This window comes from Ylistrum balloti, unplaced genomic scaffold (assembly GCF_031769215.1).
Source record: "Ylistrum balloti isolate Yb309-2 unplaced genomic scaffold, AGI_CSIRO_Ybal_v1 Utg371288, whole genome shotgun sequence".
Lineage (NCBI taxonomy): Eukaryota > Metazoa > Mollusca > Bivalvia > Pectinida > Pectinidae > Ylistrum > Ylistrum balloti.
This window is the reverse complement of record NW_026782691.1, coordinates 587,541-600,856: the sequence shown is the minus strand read 5'-3', so window position 1 is coordinate 600,856 and position 13,316 is coordinate 587,541. Positions and strand designations below refer to the sequence as shown.

At 36.2% G+C, this 13,316-nt stretch overlaps 1 protein-coding gene across 1 annotated transcript; it reads right to left on the bottom strand.

Moving 5' to 3' along the window:
• Nucleotides 1-1,610: 1,610 nt before the first annotated feature.
• Nucleotides 1,611-12,901, bottom strand: LOC132561831 (mucin-2-like). Its single transcript, XM_060226533.1, has 11 exons — nucleotides 12,874-12,901; nucleotides 12,622-12,629; nucleotides 9,027-9,345; nucleotides 8,434-8,535; nucleotides 7,127-7,177; nucleotides 6,440-6,543; nucleotides 6,077-6,144; nucleotides 5,083-5,864; nucleotides 4,168-4,279; nucleotides 2,427-2,576; nucleotides 1,611-1,752 (listed from the first exon to the last, which is right to left on the bottom strand). Exons 1-11 carry the CDS (start codon nucleotides 12,899-12,901, stop codon nucleotides 1,611-1,613), a joined length of 1,866 nt encoding a protein of 621 aa, XP_060082516.1.
• Nucleotides 12,902-13,316: the final 415 nt, after the last annotated feature.

Below are 13,316 nucleotides of genomic sequence, written 5' to 3'. Positions count from 1 at the left end.
AAAAAATATACATACACATTGTTTGACCGAATGTTTTTGATTATCGCATAGTAGATAAATACGTTTCATTTGCTTAATCTTGCAGTTTGAAAAAAAAACACTTATCTGACACCTATTTTTTCGATCTCGATATTTGAGTTAAATTTGTACATAATATGTTATGTTACACAATGTAATATACTAGATATCATCTATACGAGTCTCTCTGGTATAAACGAAATGTTTCAACAATTGTCAAACGATTAATAAATTTTTCGTTTTGTGATTTGTATGGTTCAGGAAGTAGGGCACTGGATTTCAACATCTAGTGTAAAAGAGATATTAAGCTGTGTATATTCAATATATATGTGACAACATACCGTATACGTTCACCATGTGTGACACCAAATCGTATAGTTTAACCATGTGTGACAACATAACGTATAGGTGAAACATGTGTGACACCAAATCGTATTGGTAAACCACATGTCACCACGTCGTATAGGTTAATCACGTGTCACCACATCGTATAGGTTAATCACGTGTCACCCCATCGTATAAACTAACCACATGTGACATCACATTGTAAATGTTAACCACGTGTGTCACCACATCGTATAGGTTAACCACGTGTGACATCACATCGTATAGGTGAACCACGTGTGACATCACATCGTATAGGTGAACCACATGTGGCATCACATCGTATAGGTGAACCACGTGTGACATCACATCGTATAGGTGAACCACATGTGACATCACATCGTATAGGTGAATCACATGTGACACCATGTGTTACATAAAAATGCATAGGTGTATCATTATAACACCTTATATGTTCATTACATCATATTATATTGACTGTTTTTGACCCCATACAGATTCACTTTGTGTTACACCTTACCGTATAGTCTAACGTTCTAACGGTTTTGTTGCAGACAGCTGTATGAACTCACTTTATGTTACACCACATCGCATAGACTCACTTTGTGTTACACCACACCGCATAAACTCAGTTTGTGTTACCCGACACCTTACAGGCCCACTTAGTGTTATACCACGATACAGTGACTAAATTTGTGTTATACCTCGTTTTTAAAACTCAGTTTGTGTTTCATCACACAGAAATACTCTCTTTGTGTTACATCAACCGCATTAACTTATTTTGTGTTATACCACATCGTGAATTTCATTGCAATGTTTGGGGATTACTTTTATCACAAACAACGTTTTCAGTTATAAACGTTGATATAAAGTTATATAATATAAATCAATATTTCCACAAACATCCGTTAGAACATTTAGTAGAGGTTGAACATGCCTCATGTACAATCCGTGCACTTCCTCCAGCGAACAAGAGTCCCTGACCTCCGCCAGCGAACAAGCGTCCATGACCTTCTCCAGCAGGTAAACGTCCCTGACCTTCTCCAGCAGGTACATCATTGACCTTCTCCAGCGGGCAGGCGTCCCTGACCTTCTCCAGCTGGTAAGCGTCCCTGACCTCCGCCAGCGGTTAAACGTCTCTGACCTTCTCCAGCAGGTAAGCGTCCCGGACCTCCAGCGCGTAAGCGTCCTTGACTTATCGTATAGTCTACCCTGCATTTTACTGCAGTTTCGTATAAGTAATTTCATCACCAAGCAAGTCTGTCAAGGAGGTTTAACGGCTTGGAATATTCGAAGAAAAGCTCATACCGAGCCTTAGGGTGAACAGGCATGGGGCCAATCGTCTTCTGGTTTCCCCCAAAGTAAAACAAAACTGCACGCTTCATTCCGCTAACAAGAGTGATTAATATAAGTTGGAATAACTTATTTCGCCATTGTTGTAAAATAAATACAATTCAAATTACCGTGGCATATTCATTTCCCATCAGAATGTGGCGTCGTTCTTCAATAATGTACCAGAAAACAATGCTATATTAAGATGTAATGTATTGGGGACATATCCGTCCACGTTATATGCACGCAATACCTACTACAACGTCCAGGTAATTACGTTTATCTTGTGTCATCGCCGAAGTTACCTGAAATGTATATAGGGATAATAATTGGTAAATATATATAAAGGAAAAGTAGCAAGATATGTTTGGTCTAGGCGTTAAAGGAATCTAAGGCATTTGTGGCAACAACATCAAACACTACTGACAAATTAAAACTAGATAGTAACGTTTATCAATGTCCAGATCCACTTTCCATTGTAGCGATGATTTTCTTCCGAGACTACGAACGTTCATAAGAATAAGAGTGAGAGGATTTCCCTTTATTGATAATGATTTGTTATGTACATGTTTAGAAAAACCTTGGATTGCATGCTACGTTATGAATATCAAGTTGTAGCCTTCAAACTGATCACAATTTACTCTGTTCTCATCCAGGATCTGAATCTTTGTATAAGTTTCACAAAATAAAGAAGTTATGAAGATTTCATTAAAACGTTTATTGAGCCATACTCACATATTGCAATTAAGTCAAACTGAAGTGCTTGTGAAACTACGCCAGCAAAAGAATTAATTATGTTAAGCTGGTCACTATATGAACAGGCGACGCTGTAAGTTGTCTCTATTTTTGTCTGAAGGCAGTTCCCAACACCAGCGAGGTACCTTAAATAAACATGATTTCAGTATTATCAAGCATCACAGTATCTAATGATTATTTTAGATGTCGAACATGAACATCACAGTTAGGATAATTACATACTGTCGCCTCTTACATTTCATTATGGAGGCCTTTAGTATCAGTGTCGAGTCTTTGAAGGAGAAACCACCGATGTTTTGTTCTACTGTAGGTAAGTCTCTGTTGCTATATACATGTTTGTGTTTTGTACAATCTGTGATGTGTCAATATCATACCTATGTGCCTTCTGGTTGATAAAAAGTCAAAGAGATAATACCGCGCAGCCGTCCTTCCATTTCAAAAGAACAAATATATCAACAGATTAAGAGTATACATGTAAACGTTTACAAAATTATTCTATTCAATGGCGCACCAATTGTAAAAAGATATGTCAGTTAAAATAATATACCATGCAAGAGTTATGTAAGAAGGAAGGGGACCTTTTTTCCAAGCAAGGTTTCGTGCATTACGTGTCACGTGACAATGCCTTAATATTCACGTTAGTGGTGAGCGCACGTCCGAAGATGATCAGTTGTGTCTCTCTTAGCGAACCAGAACAACGTCTTTATTTTTGCTTTACTCTTACATTAATTGATCAATTTATGATAAGGTTCGGAAAATATATATACATATTTCAAAATGGTTTCCGTCACAAGATCTCTCGAGACATGGTCACTAAATAATAACTAATATTGATAGAGCCAAAGCATACACTTAAAGCGCAGACAGATGGCTAGGATTCTTCGGACGACGGCAAGAAGGAATGGAAAAGTGTATACTTTATTTGTAGCAAAAATAAGTATCTGGTGAAAAGTACGCAATATGGTGTCCACACTTTAACCACAGCCTCGGCGGACCATCATCGCATATGAAAGTAACATTTTCTGGTGCAAGGTGTATAACTCCAACAAAAGAGAGTTATCAGAATGAAAATGCTGTGAAAGACACACAAATGTTTCCGAAAGGCTCTTGGCTCCCGCTATCAGAACGTTGATCCGTTAATTCAGGAATTCAAAATGTCGGCAATTGTTTGGTCCGGCCAGGCTTAAACCATCTACAACTGTTACTAAGAAATGAAACCTTCATACCATATTTGGGAAGTGGTTGTTATGGTAACGGATGCTAATAATTTAGAATTTGTATATTCCAAACTATTGCAAGCCTACAAGTGAACATTTATTGGCATTGACTATTTGCTACGGCTCCACGACCATACCAAGAAACGTAAAGCTGAATTCGAGAAGTACCAAAAATGATATGTCTTCACTGTCCTGCTTTACATGATAATTTTAACAAACTTTCTGATACGATAAGATTGGTCTTCCCCACACCGATACCAAGATTGCACGCCTATATCAATGAACACTATATGTGCACCGCAGATGATTTGATGTCATTTTCAGATATTGAAACATTTTGCACTTAATCCAGTGATTTTCTATTTGGTTAAGGTGCACTTGATCTTTGAATCTTCCTCTAAGACATGATAGGACACTATAGTTTTATGTGTATGCTTGTATGTATCAAATTGTACAAAATTAATATAATCTATTTATAAGTTGTTAATATAATACATACGTGCATTTGGCGTCATCTGAGGAAAGTGCCAAGAATGTTTGAAAATCAAAGCATTCGAATAAAAACTGTATAGCCAAGGTACTATTTCGACAGACGTCTGGAGTTGCCGGACCTGAAATTAAGATTTAGTTCTATCAATGAGTTAGACATGTCAGCATATGAGTCAGGGATCACAAATTCAATGCCAGCTCCCCCTGTACACTGATAACTCCAAATAATTTACTTATAATGTCGTGACAGAATGAGGTGAAAATCGTGGTTTAACAAGTTTAATTGAACATTTATAGTGAAAACATAAACACTGACGGCATGAATTGAATAGTGTAGATACAGCTCTCGAAGGACAGCCGACAAAAACTTTGGAAAAGTCTTAAACAATGAGACGATTTTTCCCCAACACGATCTTTCCAAAAGTTATCAGTTAAAAAAAAACACGGATGAAAGCATGTTGAGTATATATATCTATATAGTTCAATTAGATGAGAACATTGTGTATCGTTTAAATATGTAAACATAAAAGGCCAACAAGGCAAATAAACTTGATTGTCGCTAACGTTTTCAAGCCGTGTCTCGGCTATCTTCAGGCGATTACTTTAATGTCTTTGTTATATATATATATATATATATATATCTATATAGTTTTTTCCCTAGTGAGGAATCAGGTGTAATTGTTTTGAAGGGTGAATTTAAATATATATATATATATATATATATATATATATATATATATATCGTTAACGCTATCTATAGAAGTGAACAAAAACAGAAACTATCTATGAACATGCCAATCCATAACATGAGAAAATAATTTGGTTAATATGTACCAGGTTTAGAAATTTAGAAACACAGTCATATGTATAGAACATATTCTCAAAACGGTTCCTGTATTTCGAGAAAGAACAATCGTTCTCCTACCTGCTGTAGTTCGGACGATAATCGATGTTGTGGTTGTAGTTGTAGGGTTGGTTGTTGTTGTAGTAGTTGGTTGAGTAGTGGTTGTTGAGGTCGTGGTTGTTGTTGTAGTCGGGGTGGGAGTTGTAGTTGTTGAGGTAGTAGTTGTTGCAGCAGGGGTCGGCGTTGTAGTTTTAGGGGTAGTGGTTGTAGTAGTCGGAGTTGTTGTTAACGGAGTTGTCGTAGTTGTAGGGATAGTGGTTGTAGTAGGAGACGTAGTTATACTCGTTGTAGTTGGGGTTGTGGTAGCAGTAGTTGTTGTGGTTGTAGTTGGCGTTGTCGTTGTAATAGTGATTGGAATTTTTGTTGTAGTTGTAGGAGTAGTGGTTGTTGTAGTACGAGTTGTAGTTGTGGTTGTTATGGTTTTAGCTGTGGTTGTTGTAGTTGTAGTTATTGGAGTTGTAGTTGTAGTTGTTGGAGTTGTGGTAGTAGTTGTTGAGGTGGTGGTGGTTGTTGTTGGAGTTGTGGTTGATTGAGTTGTTGGAGTTGTTGTGGTCGTTGTTGGTAATGTAGATGGTGCAACGGTGGAAAGAGGGGTAACTGGAGTTGATGTTGGTGGTAAAGATATGATAGTTGTGGTCTGTGTCACAGAAATTGTGATTGCGACTGTATCCAGGTCTTTGGTGACCTTAAGGCTGATCTTGTTGATAGAATTATAGGACTCAATCAAGCTGGATTTTACATCTTCCGCGGAGAGAGCATCTTCAAGAAGCCTCATTAAACACTGAACTTTTATACTTCCCGGACTGCAATTAGAGAAAATGGGAAGCAATGGAAATATACACAAAGACCACTACATGCTAGATCATTCATAAACTGCAGATCCAGTCCCTTTATTTTGAACTAGCAGAAACGTAATAGGACAGGAAGTAAAAAGTCGGCTTTCTCTGTTAGTATGACAATGAATATAATCTTATAATGTTGACTTTCTTCATTCAGAAAAACGGACCGAACTTACCTGAAGCTGGTCACCTCCACGCTTTGGTACTTTGATCTTAGACTACTCGCAAGCATTATTGTAGTGAGCTAAAACGAGATATCGGTATCAAAACAAATTATCAAATCGTAATCGGATAAGTGTTTAAATATTCCAATTAACCAGAAATACATAAGTAACACGCTTAAAATACTCTTACAACTCACGACCTGTTCAAATTACTGCATAAACAACACAGTTCTGAAATACTGGTATGGCAAGGGGATGGGATTGTTTTGGAATGTGTTTCAATCATCACAAACTAAGCCAGCCCAGAATTTAAAGAATATAATACAAAAATAGATAAAACGTAAGCAATAACACACAATATAACACTGGACTTACATCAGACTGAACATCAGTCTTCATCGCAGCAAACTGTGAACTATTTGGGTCCAGGAGTCTCGTATCCCAGGTCTGATCTCTCAATCTTAACTCTGTCGTGTACACTGTGGAAGAAAATATTTAATTCACCATCAGCTGTGCAAGAAACGTTATGACAGCTCCTATGTCACAAAGTCAAGTTGTGTACCGATCACTAAATTTTTCAGAAGTGATATTTTACACCACAACAGATATGCAAACATAATTTTTAAGATCTTTAAATTCTTCTCATAGATTTAAAATTTTTCTAATGTATATAATTCCAGAATAAACTGTAATTTTGACCTCAACAAATACGTCATTGATAATCCGCTTCTAATTTTTCTCGAAGATGAATATTGAAGTTAGATACAGAAATATGATTCATCTCAAATGTTAAATATGTCCTAAAACAAATCCTAAATAGGCTGCCTATGTGATATTTGTAAATGTTCTGTTTGATATCATTTGAGGATATAAATCAGTGTACTAATAAATTACTACTAGCCCTCGATTCTTTATATTTGAAGGCCTTTTGTATGACATGTCATGATAAAATCATTTACATCGCACAGTTCATTACCAAACTAAGAATAAATATAAGATCCGGATTCCACAATTTTCCATTCGATTTGGTTAAGTTAAGTGTATATGTGATGCTATGTATACCTGACTGTGTAGCAGGCGTTGGTGTCACTTTCATTGACTCTTGTCGAAAAACTGTTAAAAAAACAAAGAAAAGCGTATATGAGATCAGTTAAAGTAGAACAATATCTTCTTGCTGATTTATATACTACATATTTTGTGTACATTTGTCATGCTTATTGTTACTTATATGAGGATAACAAATTCTGGTATTTCCGTGCTAAGTTAACCCATTTCAGTGTGGCCCTTTTTACTGTGTAATTAATGGTAAGCAAGGAGCTTTTATCTTATCTTGAACACCCCTTCTAAAACGTTTCTTCTATAAGAGCGTTTGATTGTTCCAGTCTGTACACCATAATACCCCCTTTCAGTTTGAAGCAACGCCTTCGTTGTCTTGTTCGCAAAGTATGTCCTTCTGCCTGCTGACTTACTTTAGTATTCATACAAGGCTGAATATGCTGATTTTGCGAAAGCCTTGAAATTTATTTTCAGGTATACAGATATGTTGTCTTTAAATAAGAGATGCAGGTTGTTGGAAATGGCGGGGAAGTGTTTTCCTGTCGTCATCTGGTTATTAAATATTATACATGTATTTCCTTAAGCAATATGAAGTTGGACACGTCCGATGCCAGTTAGCATACCTGTTGATTTAATCTCATTTTTCACCATATTTCATTTGGGAATGTGACATTACTTACTTGGACGGACAAAAATATACACAGTGGATGTTGTTGAAGATGCCTAAGACGCTTACTCTTCCGGAACACCTGTTCTTATTCTCTTTGTACTATTTCAGGAGGTTCTTTTGTTTATGTTTTGTCTTAGGATGATTGAATTTGGGTTCGGATGATGATTCTCTTGACATGTTGGCACTTTCTTTATTGATTTTACAAGTATGTCAGTGTAGGAGTTTTCCTCACTGATCTTTTCGTTCTAATCTTCCAAAGCGACACAAAACACAAGCTATGTGTCCCTGTGTCTAACCTTAAGGTGGTTATAGAGCGTTTAGATTCCATTGGTATTCAAAGCAACAGGATCAGCTCATTGCGATGACTTATCTCAACTACTTAGTATTTGAAGAGTGGGAAAATCTTAAACCTCTCTGTGTCATACTTTTTTGCACTGCTCAAGTATTACTCAGTGATCTTATCAGTGGTTTTCAAGTGCAGTGAAGGATTTGCAAAAAAATTGCAATGGATAATTGCCTGACCTGGAAACAAAGAAGAAACGTCTACAACAAATAACGTTAAGATCTTTTCTTTTTAATACAATAAACTGCGCAGTCAAAATAGTGTGATATGACTTACATGTCTATGTTATATATGACTTACGTCCAAAGTAGATTCCGACTCCAGCTGCCGCGAGAGCAATGACCACTACGAAAACAACGGCCCCAATAACGCATGGACGATTACAACTACCGGACGTTGATTCTACGAGAAAGATAATCATTTAGATATAGTTTTAGTATAAACAGGTGCTATCAATGATTGACCATCTCACCGGTCATCGCAACATTTCTAGTTACACAATATGCTAAATAACTCGGGTATGGAATACTTGATAAAAAATCAATTACAAAATATAAAATAAATAAAATAAATACCAGATATGCGTAATTATATAAAAACAAACAGCAAACAAACAAAAAGGTATACTTAAAAACACATGAACATATTCATACAGATACGTATTTACATACCATGTATTCTTATGTACCTAAAAGACTTTCGACAACTTTTTCGAGACAGGACGTCGACGCCTATGCATACGACATACGAATAATATTAGTTATCATGTACTCTTAACCGTTGAGCGAAAACGGAATTAACGAAATTATCAGTACATCTAAAACACATTAATTAACATAGAGATTATTTAGCACTAAACACAAAACGATACATCATACATATGTCATATTTACCTGAGTAAGTCCTATGCTTCTTGTAACGTCCAGCTGGGAAGTGTTCTCTTGAGTAAGATGGGTTGTCGTACACTTGCGTTGGGTCACTAAGAGAATATTGAGAGCCTCCCATTTGATATTCCATTAACTGAAGATAGTCGGAGTTTCTATTTGTCCGATTGGAATTCGTTGACCGACGACCAAATGTGCCAATATCGTCAGCATTATGATCTCTAGCATTATCTCCGGTTCCAATAGGATGTGACCTTTGTTTTTGGCCTTGATTACTTATATTGCTATATATCCTGTCATCCATGATGTTCTCCCACGGCACGTCGTACTGAGGTTGAAAAAAAATCGTTACATTGAAATAGCATATCAAAATGTAATTGAATATATCTATGTTGTAATACCATAAACATATCAGCTTACGAAACCAAATCTTGGGAACAAACAAGAACATGTCTGCAATAACTTAATAAGCATAAGAATGATGTGATACGACCGAGAAATTCGAACGTAAGATGCAAATGTAATTTTTATTTTAAATTTACGTGATCAGCATATTTAAGACATGTACAATGTTAATAGAAATGAAACCATGAACTTTATATTGTGTCATGATTTTATATTATCCAGTTATTGATCACCTGATGTCATATTGGTCAAATTACTAGGACAAAGTATTATAATTTATTATCTATAGTTGACAAGGCCTACACAAGCCTCTCCACAGAAACGTTGTTACCTGTCCTTGTGGCTCTCACTAAGCGAGCCACAATGATCCATGTAATTAGAGTACCAGGAGTTTGATGAAAAAAATAATCAAAACAATTCCATCTATAATCCATTTTTGTTCGCATTGATGATATATTCATGGTCATCGTTATATACATGTAAAACTTACCCCTCTAAAATTCAAAATTGAATTTACAGCGAAATGGTGAATACCAAAGAATACGTACGTGGCTAACTGTACGCGTTAAAATAAGTATGTCTAGTTTTCACCATGAAAAGCAAAAGCTACATTGATAATTCATCATCATTATTAATTCATTATTCAATGAAGGCAATTTTTGAGTTTTTGACACTTATTAATTGATATTTAATATCGTCCACGTCTTACCTAACACCACGTATACATGTAGGTATATATACATTAAATTACATAGGTGATTCAGGTAAATGCACCGAGGATAAGATAGTAATATACACAAACAGTAACTTTCAAAGGTTATAGAACACTACATATCGTATAACATGACAACTCAAATGTGACATTTCGTCTGTTCACGTTGTGTTGTGTGATAGGACAATCTTTATTAAACAGAAATAACGATATTACAACACGAAATCCACCAAATCGGAGCAAAAACAATGACATAACGTATCATAAAATTGGTATCCTTTCTTACATTCTACTCTTCTATCGACTTTTATTTCGGTATATGCATTTCACGTGAAATTTTATGAAACGAATGTACGAAGTATTTATTTTTGCGAGCCCTAGTGAGCAAAATTTTACCTTTGAGGCAAAAATCATAGAATATTGTATGAAATGAAAACAAATTCATCATATTGACTCAGAACACTAACATTTTGAAACACCATTGATAGCAATAGTCGAGTTTTGGTTGACAACATCTTAGTCAAGTTTGGTGGTAAGATTTTCCAACAGGCTGGCTTGATTTTGTTTCATACGAGGATGAATTAATCGAAGAGCTTGTTAAATAACTACATTTTTAGAGATATTGATGTCGTCTATTCTTTAAAGGACAAGATATTTATTGACCACGTCCAACGTATATATACACCAGCTGCTTTTCTCAACGTTTTCCTACAACGGAAAGCATCATGGACAGCATTCCATCAAACTGTATGATTTCGATTTCCCTATTGTGAATTTACCATTTCAGGAGAGCAATATCTCTGCATCCACAGCAGAGGTTCATGTCTTGTGATACTGCAGACTACTGGAGCGTCTGTATCACTTCTTGTTAAAGATAGTCTTTCACTAGACTGGGTCGGTGTGGTTCGGAATTGTCATCCGTTAAGATGGGCCGATCTACCAATTAATGGGCATCAAAATGCAAAACAACTAATGCAAGTGAAGATTACAGTTAAGAGAAAAACATCCCAAAACAGTGACGTCGCCACCATCAAACGCTGTTTTGACCTGAATGCGATACTTATGGTATGCCATATTGTTTAGTTTCCAAAAACGGACCCTGGAGTCTGTCGGACTTGGGTTAAAAAAACGGCTGTCATCAGACAAGTGGACTATTTGCCAAGACATTATATTCCATATCCGTAAATCACGTACCTATGTAATCTCGCTTGTTCATGTTTTACAGTACTAAAGGGGACATTTTACTGGTCGCGGAGAGAGAAATCGCCTGTTGTTTAATCGAACGCCTCCTGACGCGAAAACTGATGTTCCACTGTCCTCTGAGCCTGTTGGCAGAGGTGACCCGTCTTGCGTGTCTATACAGAAGTCTATCTCCTACATGCATAGTCTTTCGAGATCTTTCAGACCTTGAACGTTCGTCAACATGCCCGGTTGTGTACAGACACTGTATTAACTGAGAAATAACTGAATGCCTGGCATTGATACGTGCAGCTACATGTCTGTATTGAACCATTCCAGAAACTTGCCATGTTTCAGTATTTGTAAATTTTTGACGCACCATTTTTATACACAGTCTTGCACTATGTATCAAAGTAAACTTGTGTTTTGTAAGAGTAGGAGGCACCCCAGGTTAATTCGGGTTATAGTTCAGTTTGGTATAACGATTGGTGACACACGACACCATATATAAAAGGATACACTGCAAAGAGTACGACGAGGTTTATTTTCTTAAGAGTAAAATGACTTTATATTGAAATTTACATACTGATGGCCCTTAACTAAAGACCACGGGTTTGAATTGACCTCTTCTGTATATACAAAATTGATACGTTGGTACAGAATAGGTGACTCTCGACATGAAGTTTTAAATACTAAAACAACCACATTACTATATATTTGATCTTAATGTTTTACTTCTGATTTTTATTTTAAATACAAATATCTTAAATAACTGAATGAAAAAAGCAATTTAAATGTCCAATGTAATTTGAATTATATTTATATCTTAATGTAAATGCATATCATAACTTTGTTCTCCATACGGTATTCCACAAAGGCTCGTGCTGTTAAGGATAGTGAACTCATTGTCTACTTTAGCCTCAGCTAATAATAGTCCGAGGAACTCCAGCAAATCACCTAAGTAAACTTTACCAGTCAATTATCGCTTTCAAAAATAAGTACCACTAATCTTTAGATTTATCATAAGAGATTCTATTCAATGACCCAGAAAATAGTCAGCATATCTACATATGCTATATTTTCGTATTTGGTGAAGTGTAAATATCTGCATTATGATGTTAATTTAGAACATCATTGACTGAATAACATTAGGTAAAAACCGATAGGAACAATGCCGATATCCTCAGCATATCGACATATATGAATAACGTTGTAGTTACCAGATTCCCGTATTTCTAGTGTAAATATCAACAGATCTTAACACATATATACAGACCTGGTACTCTCCCTGCTTTATTATCACCTCACATCCTCTCCTTATCATTAAACATGTACAGACATGGCACAAATACGTGTAAATATGGGTCAAACCTTATTTTAGAGAGAGGGATTGGGCGCAGGTGTAATTGGGTCAGTGGTAAAGATACTTTTTACGAGACTACCATCATCCACTATCGACAGAAAACGATTGAAGACTTGAATTGTAGTAAATTGACTTTTCGTCAGGCAAGAAACCTCACAACCCCAGAACTGGGATGATACAGCACGATTACAGCTAACTTACCTGTCTCCCCAACTGCCTTGCCATATCTAGATAGATCGATCGAGCCACGCCTACAGTCAGACTGTGTGTTTCTGTCGTTGTATCAGCTGACTGGTTATGTACTTATACTTATGGGTACCTGGTATAAACATATGAGCTGTACACATACATACTTGTGTCACAATTGTTAAACTGAAGTGGACATGGTCTTCATGCTTCAGTGATCTTTCATAGATACACATTTTTTTTTATATATACACCGTACATAGGTTACTGTTTGGTGATCACAGGAGTTCATGTTGTCATCAGCTTACACTGTAACCGTTATCATATTGTTAAAAACGTATGGTTATGCCTCATTGCTTGATTGGTTGCCTATATTGTGCGTTAACTATTAAGTAGCTGTATTGGAGAATGTGAAAGCTTGCTTGCCATAACAACCATGCCTCTTGGCAGATAG